This window comes from Syngnathus leptorhynchus, chromosome 21 (genome assembly GCF_054491065.1).
Source record: "Syngnathus leptorhynchus isolate UIUO chromosome 21, UIUO_Slep, whole genome shotgun sequence".
Lineage (NCBI taxonomy): Eukaryota > Metazoa > Chordata > Actinopteri > Syngnathiformes > Syngnathidae > Syngnathus > Syngnathus leptorhynchus.
In genome coordinates this window covers 2,015,113-2,033,868 of record NC_141215.1, presented here as the reverse complement: position 1 = coordinate 2,033,868, position 18,756 = coordinate 2,015,113, and the positions used below count along the sequence as shown (strand labels likewise).

Sequence of the window (18,756 nt, the reverse complement as noted above, 5' to 3'; positions counted from 1 at the left end):
GTTCTCCACTGATGGTATTAATGTCAAGCACCCTGATGTGCGCGACAGGAAGCCATTTTGTTTTGAAAGAGTTCAATCATATTTATTGGATGTCATTTCCAACTGTTTTTGACAAAATCTCAACAAAGTGTGAAAATAGTGCAAAAGCGGCAAGACGTTTGCAGATCCACACGGCGTCTGATTGCGTTCATAACTTATGCGTCTGCACCCCAACAATATTCCTTTCCAAGCATGTAAGATTTATTAAGGGAGCGAGCAAAACAGCTGTACAGATTAAAGAGGTCAAGGCCTCTTCCTACGACACCGGGGAGCCTGACGATGGTCTTTCCAGACCTGCGTGGCCATCCAGGTCTCGGCCTAAAACACCCCCAATAGGCCCGGCGCCTGCCACGCTCCAGCATCAAGATGAAGAAAAAAAAAAATATGACACAGCTCAATCAAACGGGACTGCATGGCGCTTTTTCCAGCTGTTTTCCAGCACGTGTTGCATGACTTGTGGAGCGAGGCTAGTATTCCAATCGATGACCGATGTATAAAAATAGAGCGTCAGTCTTTCAGCGCCACGATAGCGTAACATCTTGGCGACAGAAGCGGGTCGAACAGTTGCACCAACGCAGAGAAAGATCCCTGGTTCTGCAAAAAAAAAAAAAAGAAACATTTTGGAATGAGGCAGTCTAGCCCAACCCTTCATTGATTAACTTATGAAAAAGTCTGTCTGTCTATCTATAACTGTCTGTCTTTCTGTCTGTCTATCTGGCTGGCAGGCTAGCTAGCATTTATCGATCTTGATTGGATACGCACCAAATGCATTTTAGATGTAGACAACGTCAACGATCAGGTTAATTTAAAAATTTAAATTACGATTACAATTCTCTCTCTCTCTCTCTCTCTCTCTCTCTCTCTCTCTCTCTCTCTCTCTCTCTCACCAAATGCATTTTAAATGCAAACATCGTCAACGATCAAGTTAATTTAAAAATTAAAATTACGATTAAAATTTGATTGAGCATCCCAATAGAAAGCCTTTTTCCCAGCAGGAAGTCTTAGTTGTTTGATGCCCAAGGAGTATCTCGGAATACTCGTTTATGTCCACCTCTCAGTAGTGCCGGGTGGAAAGAGAAGAAATTACTATGGGAGTCTAATTACCTGTTCTTTCAGGTAGCAGAGGCGATCCAGAAGAATGAGACCTTCAATGCAAGGAGCCAGGGTCACCTTCAACTACACACACACAAGAACCAGAATCCGTTTTTTTTTTACAGCTCACCATTTACACATCAAAACCGGCCGCCACTAGCTCCGTGAAAGTCATTTCGCAGACTTCAGCGTAGCATCATTTCTACCCTCGTGCCCCAGCCGAGCGACCGCCATGAGCTCATTTAACGGTGGGCAATTTATTGGGTTTTACGAGAAGGCATGAAAAGGTTTTTTACCCGAAGTGGACGCGGGCGGCTGTGCAAATGGCTCACCAGATTAAAAGCGCGGATCTCGGGCCAGCGCGGCGCGTGCGCGTCGTGGTACCCTTGAATGTCTTCGTTGGAAAGCTGGAAGGGAAATTGTATCATCAAGACAAATGAAGCCCAAATAGCCTCGCAGTATCCTTTTACAGCGGTGGTGGTGGTGACATTTGAAATGATATCAAAAATTGAATATAAATGAGAAATATTGCGATTTTGACCTTTGAATCATCCAGGTCCAGCTTGCGAAGAGCCCGTCGAACGTAATCCACAAAGGATTTTGCCTTGGCGTAGACGTTTCCCACTCGCTTTTCACTAGTAAAGAGAAAAAGCAGTAATAATAGTCCATCTTTGCGGAGGATAAAGAATATATACACCTCCGAGTCTACATGCTATATTTGTTCAAATGTCCTTTCTAAATAAGAAAATTAATTAGAGACAAATATACAAATTATTGTCAAATAATTCTAGAAAAAAAATAAAAATAATAATATTGTGTTTTTTGGAGTCATGTTAAATGAATTGTCTACATATGTTCAAATGTCCTTTCTAAATCAGGAAATTCATTCGAGAAGAATATACAAATGATTGTCAAATAATTTTAGAAAACAAATAATAAAATAAAAATAATATTGACCATTGGGAGTGCATAAAAAGGTTTCCACAAGCACAAATCTTCACACTTCAACTCAGTGGTGCCGTAAATAACTCTACTTCCGGTTCCTGTTACCTTTTATAAGCGGCGTAGTGATCCCGGAGAATAACATGCAGGACCGCCCGGTAGAAAAGAGAATCCATCTGAATCTTGTGCGTAAGAACAACAAAAGATGAGCCATGTGGGTTTCAATCAAGTCTGTTTTTGCATTCAGCTCCCCCCCCCTCCCCCATGGAGTCATTGCATTAATATTTATAAACATTCCATATTAATGGCAGCTGGCGTCAAGTACCGACTTTGGCCTGGAGCCGCCGGCGCCGCATCCCCCCCCCAAACAAACGCTCTCGAAACAATGAAGTCGGTGACGAACAATGATTTGATGGATTTTTGTTTGACTTATTGACAGTTACACAAACAAACACTGGGTCACTTACCCCGTGGCCCATTACAACTCTTTCCAGCGCCTGTTGTTGCCAACGAGGAAGGAAACACAACGTGAGAGACTCGTCACACTCTTACGTACATGACTCACGCGACTCACCAAGCATGCTGACATCCTGGCGTTTCTGCCGCAGAACCACGAGAGGCGACGGAGGTGCTGACTCAGAGGGAACCCGAACGCTCCACTTGAACGCTCTGTGGAGGGCCGCAGAAGGTTTTTGATGAGGTGATCGTAAAACCCAATTATTCATTCGTGACTTATTTACTGCCAGGCTAGTTAAAACTACGTCTATTGCCGTCGATGGCAGTGAATGAGTTAATTTTAAATGCTAATTGATTGGCAATATTAAAAGTCAAGAACTGAGTGTTATTCCCCGGCTAATTAGTGGAAGTGGAAAACTCAAGGAAAACATATGCATGTGTGTGGTTTCGGTGGAGATTGAGTTAATTAATTACGTCTGCAGATGATGCAACTGATTCCGACCCAACTCGTTGCTCGGAAAACATAGTCATGCGCTCAAATGATAGGTTAGGGTGAGCAAAGTTAGCTTGTCATTATTCCACACCCACTTAAAAATATACAACTAGATTGCCTTTTGACTCATTCACTGCCCGCCCAATTAAAATGGATGTTTTGCCGTCTATAGCCGTCAACGGCAGGGAACGAATTTGGACTCAAGTAGCAGTTTGGCTCCGAACCTCAGGTCCTGCAGCAGTAAAAACACACGGTTGAGTATTTTCTGCCAATAATATTCCCTCCCACCCTGTGTGTCTGTCTCGAACTCCTCCGAGAGCTTGTTGTAGCAACATCCCACGCTGCAGACCGCGAGCAGCTCTGCTTTAGCCACAAACATTCGGAGCATGCTGGGCGCCAGGTCACCGCACGTGTGCAGGCCCACCAGGACTGCATCCTGGCGTCGGGAGGAGAGATTTTAAACAAAAGTATAGCTGATGGAAAGTCCATATGTGGGACTGAGCTCACCTCAAGCTCGCTGATGAGCTCCCTCAGCTCCGTTTCGGCGGTAACGTAGGAGGTGAGCGGCGAAAAGACGGCACCGGTCACGCCGGTTCGACTCTGGGCTTTTCTTTCAAGGTTCTCCCTCTTCCTCCTCTGCCTCTCCTCATCAGTCAGTGAGCTGGGGGAAGTTCTGCCAGTCTGTATCACCTCCAACGTCATGGCGCTTAAGAACAGCTCCTCTGTGGGGTTCGGATCTGACATCTGCATCTTATCCTCCAGCGACTCTTCTCTATCTTCTGCAGCTTTGATTTCTGTTACCACCTGGTAATCTGCTTCTCCTTTCGTAGCCTTCCTGTGTTTCTGGTACACCTTGGAGAACTTTTTCAATTTGCGGTTCCTCTCCTGGGCCCCGTGGGTGTTGGTGCTAGATGAGTCAATGCCGAAGACGCGAAGGTCGTGCTGCAGGGAAAGGAAGGAGCTCAGGTAGCCCTTCCCCGAGCCCACGTCTATCACCTGCGTGATGCACACGATGCTTATCAGATGTAATACAAACCAACGGAGGGTTCAAAAATGATACTTTCCTGTTTGACTCCACAGCGCTTGGCCAAAAAGTCCACAACCTCTGCCATGGACTGCACCTCATGTGACTTTTTCATGTTCATGAACTCATCCGGTTCCAATTCAACACCTAAAAAAGGAAAAAAAATGACCAGCTTTCAAGCAGTTACATCCAAATGAACAGCACCGTCATACCCGTCTCAGCGGCTAACTCCGTTGGATTTCGTCTGAGGGCCTCCAAAAGCTCATCCCGGCTCATGCAGACCCCCAGGCCAGGAAGTGAGTGGGCCTTGGCTGAACGCAACAGGTTATGTGCGTCAATTAGCCTGTTTGTGTCTTGGCAAAACCCAAATGAAGTCTTCAATTGCTCTGTTTTAGGGAAAGAAAAGTTTTTATTTCATATCATGGCCATATGCATAAGAACATAATATTGTAGCTCATTTTGTTTCGTGTAAATATTATTACAGTAATGTTAAATCACAAAATGTCAACATAAACGTGTTCAGAAGCAATACAATGTCAACTCAATACCGTTGTATCCATTTTGTTTTTGGATCTCTGGCACCCCCTTTTGGCCATTTATGCCAAGTGCATTCAGCACTTCCTCAGGCGACACGGCCACGAAACGACTCCACACGTCGTGCGTGTAAAACTCCACCGTGTGCGCGTTTGCGATGCTCAGAGTGACCTCGAGAAAACGCGCGACTTCATCTATGCGTTGCCGCAACTCTGCAAGGCTGATCGAGGAGGGAATCATCGTAAAAAACGAGAAAATGATGCGAATAGTTGCGATTAATGTCAGTCGTCTACTTCCGATATAATCCAGTCATAAGTAGTTGATCAAGAAATCATCGATGTCCCACTCGTGTACAACATGGTGTTTTGAGTGGTTATGTTTGTGTTTTAGATATTAATATATGATTATTTAATTTCATACTATCAGTGTAATCATCATTGTATTGTGCTAATGAATATTTCGAATTCTGGAATCAATAATCCCTGAAGATCTGAGTTTGTTTAGTCATGTCTACAGTTATACGTCACAATTCAGCGACTGAAGCTCGAACGCACTCTCAGCACTCGAGTCACATGTAAACATTTCACCTTCTCCGGGTCCAAATGGCACCAACAAATTCGAAAATCAAGACAGGTTACGTTCCACGGAAAGAAGGAAACTGGAGGAAGCCACAAAATGCTGGAGTCAGAAAGAAGAAATGGATTCCGGAAGACAAAGTTTTTCAAGGAAGCGTTCAAGAAGGTGAGCTTCGGCTTCAAATTTTGCTCGTAAAATGTTATTTCAATGTTGTGTTACTTTGTCTTGATGTTGACTCTTTGATAGATTCCAAATTCTATGTATGATAATTTCTTGCATAGTGTTATTAGAATATCATACCCCTCTTAACAAATTGCGTGCAAAAGAGAGAAAGCTAACAAATTACAGACGAATGCTCACCAAAATGTCTACAATTTTAGTAACCGCAGCCACTATCTGACATGATTTTATCTCCATATCTCAGGTCAAGGTTTTGCTTTTGAGCGGAAAGAGAAAGTCAAGCATAACTACAACAAGATTTTGCGAAAGGAGAGAAAGAAAACAAACACGCAGCCATCCTCGTCAGCAATGTACTACCAGCACTACCCGGAGCACCTCAAGCATTTGTACATGGCCGAAGCGGAAAAGCTGAAAAACGAGATGTGGACGAACAAAATGAACCGGGTCAAAATGAGAAACGCAAAGAACCAGGAGAAACCAAAGGAGGAAAGTATGGAGGAGAAGGTTGGTTCTGACCCAAAAGGTACAGATGCACCCAAGGCAGAAAGTACGAAGAAGTCAGCATCGGTAGCAAAAAGTACGGAGAAGTCAGCATCGGTAGCAAAAAGTACGGAGAAATCGACATCGGTAGCAGAAAGTAAGGAGAAGTCAGCATCAGTAGGAGAAAGTACAGAGAAGTCGGAATCGGTAGCAGAAAGTACGGAGAAGTCGGCATCGGTAGCAGAAAGTACGGAGAAGTCGGCATCGGTAGCAGCAAGTGCGGAGAAGTCGGCATCGGTAGCCGAAAGTGCGGAGAAGTCGGCAACGGTAGCAGCAAGGTAAAAGTTGAATTGTTCATAGTATAATTCATTTTTTCACCAGCCAATGTGACCGGGTTTCAATTTTCTCTTCAAGGCTGCCACTAAGCAATCGTATGAAGAAAAAGCTGGAGAAGAAGACTTCCTATCAAAGATCTCTGGAGGTGTGCCAGAGCATCAGAGATGAGCAGAGGAAAAAGAAAGAGGTCATCATCTAAGTCAGCACTGTTTGACTTTCTATTTCTATGCTTCAATTTTGAAGAATCCGTCTTTCTGCTTTCCAGGACTTCCTGAAGCGCAAGCAGCAGCGCGAGGAGGCCATTCAAAAGTACAAAAATAAAAAGATGGAAACCTATCAGATGCTTTGCAAAAAGACCAAGAAGGGTCAGCCCAACCTCAATCTTCAAATGGATTACTTGCTTCAGAAGATCCAGAAAATCACAGAAACGACTCCCAAAACATGAACGTTTTGCTCCAGAAAGTGATTGTTGTGGTACGTTGTTACCACTAGGTGGCAGTGTAAGATAAAGTGGCAAGGTTCATGTATTATTTTATGCCTTCTTTAATAAATGTGAAAATACTCCCTTTATAGCCCTTGAATGAAAATCAGTTCGATTTGAGGTTGTCGTCATGGCAACAAGAGATTACGCACCCTCAGGGCTGCTCCCTCATGACATCACATGGTCGCGGAATGACTGAGTAACTTTCAGCGGCAAGACTTCTTACTGCGCTTTTGTTGCTGTCGTTCTGCTGCCTTAATCACGGTAAGTAAGTTATTCATATGGTTCCTCCGGATTTGGGAGTGATAGTTTTGTTATCTTCTGTCATGACGTAGTAGGTTGGTGAGTGTAAGATTTAAAATGTGTGCTGCGAAAGCAGATGATTAAAAGTTTTGCCGGCATTATGGGTCTTAAGACAAGCACACTCCGGCCGGGTTTATTTAAAAAAAAAAAAAAAAAAAAATGGTTTTTGATAGCCTATACTCAAAACTTACTTTTGAAAAGTGTTGTTTTGACCTTTAAAATCTACAGTATGGGCAAAAGTATTGTGACAGAGTTGGGACAGTACACACGTGAAGAAAACTTTTTCTTTGTCGTCAAGACAACCTAAAGGGCCCAGCGCACTTAACACCACCCCCGGTGTCTTGATCCCACCGTGACCTACATGCCCGCTCCGAGCTTTTCGGTGCTGAAGAGTGAAGACGGTCAACATGGAGCACGAGGAGGAGAGCAGGAGACCTGGCGCTCGCAAATCGGGTTGGGGTCGCATCGCCATGTTGGATAAGACCAAGGAGTTCTTCCAAACGTGCGACGTGGAGGGCCGGGGCTTCATCACACGCACCGATATGAGGGTGAGAGTCGGTCCGGTGGGTAGGGGGGGCGAATGTGTTCGAAAGCATCTGAGGTTATGTCGTGTCGTGATGTCAGAGGCTCCACAGGGAGCTGCCGCTGTCGGCCGAGGAGCTGGAGGACGTCTTTGACTCTCTGGATACAGAGCGCACCGGTTATCTCACGCTTGAGGCCTTTTCTTCGGGATTCAGTACGTTTTGCTATGTTCAATCAAGAAATTAATTTATTTTTAATTCATTTAAATTGATTTGTTTTTATTATTATTTTAAGATGGTCAATGTATTTAATTTTGATATAATTGATCTTTTTTGTGGATATAAACGTAAAAAAAAAATCTATATCTTCAAACTAAAGCAAAATCTAGAATTTGAACTCCATTTAGCCACAAAAAGTATGTAAGAAAATAGACCACAAATTCTAATTTCAAACATATCAAATAAGAAACACTAATTTAAATCCTGCTGTGATCCAGATTTAACAGAAACTATAAACATTCCATTTAACAAGTTCAGACACTTTCCAGTTTAGATGACATCATTTGTGCTATTATTTTACTGGTTCTTTTATCACAAACAAGATATTTTAGGTTGCATTACCTGACATGTTTCGGCCTTCATCAGTGTCCATAACTTCTTCGTAATAGTTGTACTAAGTTCATTTTGTTTTCACTTGTCAATTATTTTACTGATTCTTTTATCATTGCATTACGAATGCAACCTAAAATATATTGTTTTTAATAAAAGAACCAGTAAAATAATTGACAAGTGAAAACAAAATGAACTTAGTACAACTATCATTTGTGCTAATCTATTTTTTTCTTTTTCCATTTTAAACTTATGCTTTCTTAGTAATTCTCAAATTGCGATACACGGGCTTCCTCTAGTGGATTGCGATAGAATCCTTGCCTAAATAACATTCGGATTTGTTTAACTTTTTTCGGTGCAGTACAGTTGCATTGAGTTGATAAAAAAACAATTTAAAAATATTTATATCGGTGGGTTTAACATTTACGTGCAATACTTTTTAAAAACTATAGTAAGTATAGAGTTGTTTATTTTCTCCAGTTTAACAGTTGTGAAACGCTTTCTCATGCTTTTGAAGCGTTTCCCAACTTTTGACAGCTACACACCACCATCTTTATTTTATTTTCATTTTCATTTGGAATAAACTCCCACTGGGTTGACTACAGGTCAGTTCCTCCACGGCCGTAGAATCTCGGTGACCGACGAGCCGACCCAGACTCAGATTCCGGGCTCCCGTGCCAAAGAGGCCTTCTTCCAGAGCCAATGGGAAGCCAAGCTATCCGGAGGCGAGGACGAGGAAGAGGGTCACTTCTGTATGTTGCTGGACAGCCTGGGAGCCAGTAATGTTTTTGAGGAGTGCGTGGAAACACCGATGATCTTATTTTCCGACCAAAAATATCTCGACTCACTTTTTATTCCACCCCTCTCCAGCCCGGACGAGGTGCGCAGTTTGTGGGCGCGACTCAGACGGGACGAACCTCACCTGCTGTCCAATTTTGAGGAGTTCCTGGCTAGAGTCACCCATCAAATCAAAGAGGCCCACCAAGAAAAGAAGGACATGGAGAGCGCCCTCCAGAGGTCAAAAGAAACATGTATATAATATGGAAGAATGTTGTTATCATACAAACTGTACTTGGAACAATCTCTTAATCAGACTTTATCCGTGTCAAATGACCGCTAATCTCGGCTTTTTTAGCCCGCGAGAAAACACACCGCACCTCGAGAGACGATTTAGTCCATGTTGTATGAAACAAACGTATGATTGTAGTGGACTAACATAATTAGACTCACGTTCCCGTGGCGCCTCATGGTACGGCTAATTAGCTTTTAGCTTGTAATTGCCGGAGGGGCGCTTGAGGCTGTTCTGGAATGTTCAGGAGGGCGGCGACGCATGACAACGAGATCCGCCACCTGTACGAGGAGATGGAAGCCCAGATCAAGACGGAAAAGGACAGGCTGCTGCTGAAGGTATCTTCGGGTTTGTAAATAAACACGCACATACCGCTCAACTTTGACCTCTGCAGGACTCGGAGCGCCTCCAGTCGAGAAGCCAAGACTTGGAAGATCAGCTGTCCTCCAAGGAGAGGGAGCTGGAACTCATTTTCCAAAAGCAGAAGAGAGTAAGGAGCTCAATATCTTTTACGCGGGTTTTTTTGTTTTTGTAAAATGTTCTTATCTTTTAGTTGGAGTTGGAATGCCGTGAGCTGAGCAGCGAGAAGCAGGAGAGCCACGTGGAGAACGTCAAGCTGAAGATGACCAATGATGAACTGGCGCGGGCACTGGAGAGCACCAGCCAGGAGCTGCTGGTGGCCCAAGACCAGCTGGCCATGCTGCAGGAGCAGGCTGCACGCCTGCACCAGGAGAAGGAGATGTGGGTCCTCACACTGCATGTGCTATTTTCCACACAATAGATTTAAACTAAAAATATAATATATATTTTTATTCTTAAATATAATTGGTTATTATAATGGCAATCTGGATTTTTTGTGTGGATTGTCAGAAATTAAGAGTCTTGTGAATTACCTAAATAAATTCTTTGACTTGTGTACTTTGTGTACTTTTATCTAACTTATAAAATTTTATTTTAAATATTTTTCTTCCCCTCCAGGGAAATGTACAGAGTGACGGAAGGACTGCAAAGAGAGAAGCAAAGCCTTATGAAGCAGCTCGACCTCCTCAGGTCCACTAAAAGAACACTTGGAATCATTTTTATCAGAATAAATTTTTACCTTAATCCCTCAGAATTCATTTTTTCCTTAATCCCCCTTTTTTTTTTTTTTTTTGCTTCTTCCCAGGGAGATGAACAAACATCTCAAGGACGAGCGGGACATATGCTCTGGTGTGGTGTGTATTTTATTATTATTATTATTATAATCAAAGGAATAAAGTTGTTTTGATCGCTGCGTTTTCTTTCAAACAGCCGAGAACATCTCTGAGAAAAAAGCAGAAGCAGCGAGCCGGCCTGGCCGACATGTTTGACGACAACAGCCAGCCTGCCAAAAGGTGACCCGTCCATCTTTACAGTGTCATAAAAGGAAAAACAGAGGATATCTGCCTTCTTTTTATTTTTGGAACATAATTAACGTTTGAGGACATCCTCTGTTTCTCCTGTTTCCAAAGATCTCCTCTGGTGCCGGATGGGTCCTACCAGTCTCTGGAGGCCTTGCCTATAGAGCACCTTCAAATCGTGTTTGTCGCTTCCTCCTCCTGCAGTGAGGACGACGCCGCCGTCGTGAAGAAGAGCGCCGGATTGGCCAACGGCTACGGCGGCCCCGCCCCTCCCAAATCTCACAACGTGAGAGCCAAGGGCAAGAAGGCCATCGCCAGGTCCTCGAGTTTTAGGAGGACCTCCAGAGAGCGGAGCAAGAGGCCGGAAGCCAAAGCCGACGACGAGGTGCTGGACTCCCCCCCGGGCGGGTGGCCCCTCCGCCGGGTCATCTCCATCGAGGAGGACCACTTGCCTCACCTCCTCCAGGGGGGGCCGCAGCTCCTCCTGCACCAGCTCAGCGAGGAGGAAGATGGCGAGGAGGCGCGCAGCGATTTGGAATGCAGCCTGGTCAAAGCGGGACGGTTTTTGCAGGCCAAGAAGAAGACCCCCATGTCGCCACGGGGGCAACCGGTCGGGAAGGAGACCCAGCACGTAGGTGACATCATGACATTTTAACCCACCCGCCACATTTCTACATAGATTTCTTTTCTTTCTTTCATTGGAGGTGGCGGAAGTGCCTGTGTTAGGCCCCAGTCGACTTTTCAAGGTGGTCCTGGTGGGCAACTCCAGCGTAGGCAAGACGTCGCTTCTTCGCTCCTTCTGTGAGGGACATTTCCATCCATCCACAACGGCGACTGTGGGTCAGTGCCTTTTTTTTTTTTTTTTTTAAGATACTAAGGCAATTTGCAAGTCACATGAAATAACTTGTAGATTATGTCAGGCAGGATTAGTTTCTCACTTTCATCTTTCCTAGTCTTTTTCCTTTTTTTTTTTTTTTTTTTTTACAAAACCGTGATTTGTGTGCACCACTTGGCGTTTAAATGAAAAAGTGAAATAGGAGAAAGTTTGGTTTTTAATTTGAAAGTGAAAAATTAGAATGAAATAAAAGTTACATTGTCTTCTGTTCCTCAATGATTAATAAAAATACATATTTATCTATTTATTTATTTGCCCTCAACTTCTCAATAAGTAATTATTAAATAAAGCAACAATATTCATGTTTAATTTTCTTCTCGACTAATGTGTCACTCTTGACTTGTCATCAGGGATCGACTTCAGCGTGAAGACGCTCACCTTGAACAACATGCAGATAGCGATGCAGCTTTGGGACACGGCAGGTCAAGAGAGGTGAGCGGCCATAATTCATTTCCCGCCGCATCCTCTTTGAATCTGCCAGCTCAGCGCAAACTGCGGATAAATCAGCCGGGATGGGCTTTAGAAATTGACGGCGCTCTTGGCAGCGGCCCCCCGTCCTATTAGCGGAGGGTTACGGAGGTTGACGACGTTGTTGGCGCAGGTACCGAAGCATCACCAAGCAGTTCTTTCGCAAGGCCGACGGCGTGGTGGTGATGTACGACGTCACGCTGGAGGAGAGCTTCAAGGCCGTGAGACCCTGGCTCGCTACTGTCAAGGTCTGGCATCGGGAACTCCCCTCCCCTTTCCTTTACTTTTATTTTTATGCCATGTCAGCAATTTTTTTTTTTTCCAGGATGCTGCTGGAGAAGGCGTTCAAATCCTTGTTCTGGGCAACAAAATGGACGTGGACGGAGACAGAGAGGTGTCGTTTAAGGAAGCAGAACAACTGGCCCAGGTATAAAGAACCCGTCCCAACTTCAAATTTGTAAAATTGCGTCTATGTCAAACAAATTACGACTACAATGGAACAGAAAAACAAAACGTTCATGGCTTGCGATTTCCGAGCAGGAAAGGAAGGTGATGTTCTATGAAGTCAGCGCCTACACGGGCAAGAACGTGACAGAATCTTTAACCCACCTGGCCAGGTATGATCACATTACAAACGTTAGCGTAGCATGTAGCATAGCCCTCAATAAAGATGCTGGGTATTTAAAAAAAAAAAAACGTGTTCCATTCTTAATGAGACCTATTATCTGTACAACTCCATATCTTTTCACGAGGAGGAGTAAGAATAAACATGCTGAAATGTGTTTGCATAAGTGTACACACCTCTCTTAGAACTGGTATGTTACTGTGTTCCAAATGAAACAAGTGCCTCTGATTAACACCAAACATATTCCATTGGCGCACTTAACATGAGTGAATGTAATTGGTTAAATCTAAACACAGCCGAATTCCAGTTATAGAAAGGTGTGCACACATATGCAACTGCAGTACTTCAGATGTGTATTTTTATTGTTTCCACTTTTTTTTCTATTGAGGTCTATTTAATAATGGGAATTGATTCATCATGGTCCCACAACAGAACCTGGCATTTGAACAGGGGTGTGTAGACTTTTTATATTCACAGTTTCTTGTTTGAATATGCCCTCAGGGTGTTGATGGAGCAGGAGGACCGGGTGAGAGACACCACCGTCATCCTCAGCGCTCAACTTTTAAAGAAGAAGGCCTGCTGCAAGTGAACATGCCTTGGTGGAGGTCTTCTTTTATATTTAACATTCGGCAAGGGTGCTCACAATATGATCCGTGTTGTCACTGTTAATTAATATTACTATAAATTTGTTTGGGGAAATCAGGCTTGTAGCATTAGCTTTAGATGCACTATTGGTAATGTGATTACATTTCAGAATAAATAAAATATTTGCAATTAAGTTTAAAATGACAACTGGAAAATTTGACTTCCTCTCAGCTTTTAATTCATAAGCTTTCTTCTACATTACATTATCAGCGGTGCATTTCAGGGCATTCTCAACTAAGCAAAAGCCTTCTTATGCTAAACAATACAGTTAAAATGGGTCATTCTGACCCGTGACGAATCAGGCGGTCCATTGAGGTCGTTCCATTTTTCAGTGTGTCTGTCATTTTTGGTGTTATTGCTGATACAGATGAAATCACTGAGGTCGGCCAGGATGTCGTCCTGTGAGGTGTGCTCGCCCGTATGGACGAGGGAGGGCGCTCAGGGCAGGGATGGTTGTTTTTGAGCGCTTAACGCATCTTGTAGTCGTGGGAGATGGCAGCGTCACACAGCTGGCCTTTAAAATCCAGCTCCAGGGTGAACTCTAGGTCCCGCTGCAGGCAAAGAACAGGGAAGCAATCAGAAAATGCCTTCCCCCCCAAAAAAAAACACTCCTTTAAAAAAATCTCATTTTGAGCCCTTGTGTCACTTTGGGGGGTCAAAATGACCCATTTAAAAGTTTTAAAACAATGTAGAGTGACTTAAGTGTAATTAACTATATATGTACAGTTTTGATTAAAATGGTAGTTTTTGTTTCTGCCACTTTTAGATTACGGGTCAAATTGACCCAGGAACGTAATACCTGTGCCTGAAAGATTAATGTGTTACCATACTATGGAAATTTAAATATAAATATATATAAATGTAATAAAAAGAAAGAACACAACTGTTTTTTTTCCCGGAGCTTTTAATGAGTCAGTCTGACCCGGTGTGTGATTAGTCATCTTTGCTGCCTCTTTCAGCCGCCCCCTGTCTCACTTCTACGTCAACATATTTGATACTGCTACGGGTCAAATTGACCCTTTTTTTTTTTATTGAGAAGACTAAATTAAAAAATAAGTAGTATTAATATGTAAATTAAAAAAATGGACAAATGGTTTGAGCAAGAGGCTTGAAGGATTTGTCTTCCTTACCACGTTCTTCTCGTTGGGCCTGACGGCGATGCTGCCGAATATCTCCTCGCCTTTCTTTACCGTCAGGTAATCCTCCAAGTAAAAGACGGTTTGCTTCCAGTGCGTGCTCGCCGCGTCCGGCGCTGCAGAAGAGGGAAAGGAGAAATTGACGGAGGTGAAGGGAATGACTCCCGACAGGCAGTCAAGATGGCACCGCTCCAGATGCCGTGATAATTCTCAGCCTTGGGGCCCACCGGCGGCACAAACCAAACATAGAACCTCCTCGACACGGCATTATGTAAGCAAACATTACATAACACCGTGAGCTTCCCGCACGCAATGTTGCCGAAAAAAAAAAAAAAAACCGATGTGGCGAGTCCACAATATTAGCTATGTAAATATATACAGAATGGAACATTAGGTACACCTGCTAATGAAATGGGCTAAGCTGATGTTATCTTAGATTTTTTTTCTGCCCATTAATTTATCTTCTAGCATTTTGTCATGACTAGATGATGCAGGTGTACCTAATAAAGTGTCCGGCGGGCCTCACCGGTGGAGAATCCTGTCTTCTTGTGACACTTGCTAAACTCGATGCTGAAGTAGGTGACCAGCGCGTGCACGTAGTCGTTGCGCTGCACCTGGAGGCAGAACGCCGACGTGAAGGTCAGGTCGTCCGGCTTCACCGTGTAGAGGTCCACTTCCTGTATGTGTGTGTGTGTGTCATTGAATGTGTGTGTAGGTGGCGGAGAAAGAGCAACAAAAATAAGCTTTTCTCATTTTTTTTGCAGCATGTGAAGTTCACACTCCCACACACACACACGTATATGTTTATCTTACATGATTATTATTCACTGTGTGTCTGTGTGTGTGTAAGCCAACAAGTTGAATCACGGCTAACGAGCGACCGCTCACACCACACATGCTGTGCGTGTAGGCGTGTTGCCGTGCGGTAGCTAACGCTGATGCGCCGCGCGAATCACGTCATGCGGAGACTACTCGGCCCATCCCTACAAATATGTCCTCTCGTGAGGCACTTAATAAGTTACACCTACACGCAACTCTCGCTCTTTGTTGCCGTGGACTCGACTAAATCGTCTAGCTGACCTTTAGCAGACAGGGGCTGGTGACCACCTGCTTGGGGTCCACCACATCCACCAGAGGCTCCTTGATGGCCACGTTGCGAATGCAGCTCATGTCGAAGCCGTATACGTTTTCCCACCCTACACACATACATAGAGTAAGTTACTATTGTGTGTTTAAAAGAGTGACACAAAAGGACTCACAATGGATCTTGAAGTCCTTGTACTGCCTGTCTTCAATGGCAACCACGTGGAGGGACGCCCGGTCCGGAAACATCAGACCTCCTGGTTTCTGAGAGCAGGAAAAGGCTTCAGCGCACTCCAAAGTTCAGAGGTCACCGCCAAGCCCTGTTCCATCAGCGTACCGTACCAGCCACTTGTCCCTGGCGAAGATGACGGTATTGAGCATGGATTCATAGAAGAGGCAGTAGCCCATCCACTCAGAGATGATGATGTCCACTTTGTCCACCGGAAGCTCCACCTCCTCTACCTTGCCCTGGAAGATGGTGATGACTGCAAGCAGAAACACACGTGAGAAAACAAATTGTTGAATAACTAGTTTTGAAAGTAGAGGCTGGAAAAAACTTCAAATATTTTAAAAAGATGAATAATTAAAAAAAAATGACTGGCATTGTTTTAAAGTAAAGACAATTTGAAATTTTAGTATTGTAGCAAGACATGAAGTTGTTAAAAAATTTGTTGTCACAGGCCACAAAAAATATGTGGCGGGCCGTAACTAGCCCCTGGGCCTTGAGTTTAACAACGGTGTACTTGAGCAATTAAAGAAAAAAAATCAAATTGTAAGTGGATTTTAAATCATTTTTTCCTAAAAAAAAAATGCAACTTTGTTTTTATTAAATTTATTTCCTACATTTAAATGTATTTAATTTGTACGTAGCTTATTTTCTTAAATTAAAGTAACATAATTTTATATCATTGAATCCAATTCCTTTTTTTAAGAACGGGAGTTGGTCAGGTATGTTCAAATTTAATTCATGCAACCAAATTTCAACTTAATTTTGTCATCTTAGTGTGAATTCATCCCATTAAATGTGAACCGACGATGTAACTGCTAATTTCACTGTTTACCATTGTGCAGGTGATTGGACTTGATGATCTTCTCTGAATATTCCGATATCCCAGAACATTCGATCTGCGGGCGACAAAAACACAGTTCTTATATGGCACCAAGTAAGTGTGCTTCACCCAACATCTCACTCACGCCGTAGACGTGTTTGGCGCCGGCGTTGGCGGCAAACATGGACAGGATTCCCGTGCCGCTCCCGACGTCCAGCACCACCTTGTCCTTGAACACGTGTTTGTTGTGATACATGGCGTTACGGTAGGTGAGTGTGCGCACTTCGTCCTTCAGCATCTCCTGACAGGAAGCGAAATCGTCTTAAGGAACACGAACGGAGCCAAAAGTCTCAGTGACGGCGTCTCGAAATAGTATCGCCCCGCGGGAGCCACTTGATATCTGACTTCCCATTTTCTCCTGCTCTCTTTTGTATGAGAGCAAAGGCCCACTTATCTACTAAATTTGGAATTTCCCGTGTGTAAGGTGTCCTCGAATCTCTCGACTCTCGACATGCAAAGTCATCCCTTGAATAGCTTCTTAAGAGGTTCAAAAAAAGCTTCTTGCTGATGGAAACCATGCCTCTTTTGCCAAAATTATTTTAGCATCTTCATTGACAGAGAGCCGTTCTTGGCTGGTATATCACGAAGAGTTATTTTTAACAACTCCGACCCCGTCATTTTAATTGCGTTTCTTTACCTCATGGATGCCAAAGTGGGCGTAGGAGTCAAAGTAGTAATCTCGTGACGTCATCTCCTCGGGGCTGATGAATTTGGTGCCCCTGCCTCGAGTGGGACAGCTGGCCTGTTGGGAGGCCATGCGGGGCACGTGTTGGTGCTGGTGATGGCCGGCAGGCACTGGTTTGGCTGTGCAGGGCGGCTGGGCCGACTGGGAGAAGTGGGAGGTGACGGCCTGGTGCCGCTGGAGATAGATGATCAAATTATTGAATGCAAATATGTCTACATATTTAGAAGATAATTTAAACAAATAATAATAGAACTAGGGCGGCTCGGTGGAGCACTGGGTAGCACGTCCGCCTCACAGTTAGGGGGGTGCGGGTTCGAGTCCACCTCCGGCCCTCCCTGTGTGGGGTTTGCATGTTCTCCCCGTGTCCGCGTGGGTTTTCTCCGGGGACTCCAGTTTTCTCTCACATCCCAAAAACATGCTTGGTAGGCCGATTGCAGACTCTAAAATGTCCCTAGGTATGAGTGCGAGTGCGGATGGTTGTTCGTCTCTGTGTGCCCTGCGATTGGCTGTCAACCGGTTCAAGGTGTCCCCCGCCTGCTGCCCGATGACGGCTGGGATAGGCTCCAGCACGCCCGCGACCCCCGTGGGGACAAAGCAGTTCAGAAAATGGATCGATGGATAGATAATATAACTATACAAAAATAAAAAATACTGTGCATATCAATAATATAAATATAAGTAAGTTTGTAGGCACTCTGTTACTTTTGCTTGGAGGTGTTCCTAATATGTTGTCCACTCCCATTCAAATGCATGGGAGGAGCAAAATATTAGGAACCCCTCTTCTCTCGTACTGATTTGCTCAATATCCCCAGTAGTAGGGGAGGATAGGGAGTTTAAATGTTCCAATCACCGTCGCATTAATTTGTTGCCTAATAAAATGAATGGTGTGTTTTCAGCACCAAGGACAGCAAAGTCGCGGCTCTCTCCCACGAGGACGCGGCGTTTTTAAGTCTTTTATTAATATTGAAATCATTGCATTGATTGTCAACTATACAATAGTGACTACTACAGAATTATGGTATCGTGGGCGCGCGTGGATCTAGTGCAGGACCCCCACCAACCACTTCAATCATCCGCTTACCTCGCAACCGTCCGCCTCCGCCATCTTCCGCCGTAGCAGCAAACAACGCGACGAGTGACCGAGTCCCATGAGAGCCGGCGAGACTTGCGCACGAGATTTGATTATTCCGAGCGGTCACTCGGTTGGGTTGGCGTGGAAATGTCACGTACTACCCAATAATAAGACTCTATAAAATAAAAATAAATAAAATAAAGTTGCTCGAAAGGTGCATTTTAATCCATGTTGTTACTCAATGCGCGTGCACGCCTGCAAGACGTGACGGGGTTGAGTTCTTTTGCCTTGTGCAAGCGTGCATTTTTAAATACACGCGTGCAATTGCGTGCGTGACGGTGGAGTGGAGGCTCTCACGAAGTTTGCAGATGCATCAACTCACTTTCTCACTCCCTGGCGTTGACTCTCTACCGCCCGCTCTGGAGCTGAGGGGCGTTCAAATTTACGGGAAATATGCAATTTCAACAGCCACCTCTTTAGGTACATTTGCGACACAAACCTAGATAAATTAAATGTTTTAAAAA

At 44.1% G+C, this 18,756-nt stretch overlaps 4 protein-coding genes and 1 long non-coding RNA gene across 7 annotated transcripts; 2 read left to right on the top strand and 3 right to left on the bottom strand.

The window, feature by feature from the left end:
* Positions 1 to 86: 86 nt before the first annotated feature.
* Positions 87 to 4,910, bottom strand: mettl25 (methyltransferase like 25). Its single transcript, XM_085902218.1, has 12 exons — positions 4,595 to 4,910; positions 4,259 to 4,432; positions 4,090 to 4,193; positions 3,530 to 4,021; positions 3,311 to 3,458; positions 2,648 to 2,742; positions 2,541 to 2,570; positions 2,182 to 2,255; positions 1,673 to 1,766; positions 1,464 to 1,538; positions 1,144 to 1,215; positions 87 to 633 (listed from the first exon to the last, which is right to left on the bottom strand). The coding sequence occupies exons 1-12, from the start codon at positions 4,818 to 4,820 to the stop codon at positions 547 to 549; spliced, it is 1,671 nt and encodes a 556-aa protein (XP_085758344.1). The 5' UTR covers positions 4,821 to 4,910; the 3' UTR covers positions 87 to 546.
* On the top strand, positions 4,671 to 6,722 carry ccdc59 (coiled-coil domain containing 59). Its single transcript, XM_085902220.1, has 4 exons — positions 4,671 to 5,321; positions 5,581 to 6,154; positions 6,231 to 6,339; positions 6,418 to 6,722. Exons 1-4 carry the CDS (start codon positions 5,183 to 5,185, stop codon positions 6,595 to 6,597), a joined length of 1,002 nt encoding a protein of 333 aa, XP_085758346.1. The 5' UTR covers positions 4,671 to 5,182; the 3' UTR covers positions 6,598 to 6,722.
* A 156-nt stretch (positions 6,723 to 6,878) lies between these two features.
* On the top strand, positions 6,879 to 14,016 carry cracr2ab (calcium release activated channel regulator 2Ab). 2 transcript variants are annotated; one of them, XM_085902216.1, is made up of 17 exons: positions 6,879 to 7,484; positions 7,561 to 7,672; positions 8,672 to 8,861; positions 8,937 to 9,083; positions 9,383 to 9,473; positions 9,530 to 9,625; positions 9,689 to 9,876; positions 10,114 to 10,185; positions 10,301 to 10,349; positions 10,426 to 10,508; positions 10,719 to 11,145; positions 11,219 to 11,354; positions 11,760 to 11,841; positions 12,011 to 12,125; positions 12,203 to 12,304; positions 12,418 to 12,494; positions 13,004 to 14,016. In XM_085902216.1, the coding sequence occupies exons 1-17, from the start codon at positions 7,344 to 7,346 to the stop codon at positions 13,089 to 13,091; spliced, it is 2,196 nt and encodes a 731-aa protein (XP_085758342.1). In that variant the 5' UTR covers positions 6,879 to 7,343; the 3' UTR covers positions 13,092 to 14,016. The 2 variants fall into 2 exon arrangements, with proteins under 2 accessions (XP_085758342.1, XP_085758341.1); XM_085902215.1 differs by having other exon boundaries at positions 10,626 to 11,145.
* Positions 8,370 to 9,515, bottom strand: LOC147040054 (uncharacterized). 2 transcript variants are annotated; one of them, XR_015063122.1, is made up of 3 exons: positions 9,297 to 9,515; positions 8,915 to 9,075; positions 8,370 to 8,835 (listed from the first exon to the last, which is right to left on the bottom strand). It is a non-coding gene; the product is annotated as an uncharacterized LOC147040054 (long non-coding RNA). The 2 variants fall into 2 exon arrangements; XR_015063123.1 differs by having other exon boundaries at positions 8,915 to 9,016.
* Positions 12,955 to 18,637, bottom strand: prmt8b (protein arginine methyltransferase 8b). The gene is made up of 10 exons (XM_085902219.1): positions 18,242 to 18,637; positions 17,113 to 17,334; positions 16,561 to 16,716; positions 16,428 to 16,491; positions 15,709 to 15,851; positions 15,543 to 15,630; positions 15,364 to 15,479; positions 14,810 to 14,960; positions 14,278 to 14,399; positions 12,955 to 13,698 (listed from the first exon to the last, which is right to left on the bottom strand). Exons 1-10 carry the CDS (start codon positions 18,308 to 18,310, stop codon positions 13,615 to 13,617), a joined length of 1,215 nt encoding a protein of 404 aa, XP_085758345.1. The 5' UTR covers positions 18,311 to 18,637; the 3' UTR covers positions 12,955 to 13,614.
* Between the last annotated feature and the right edge of the window lie 119 nt (positions 18,638 to 18,756).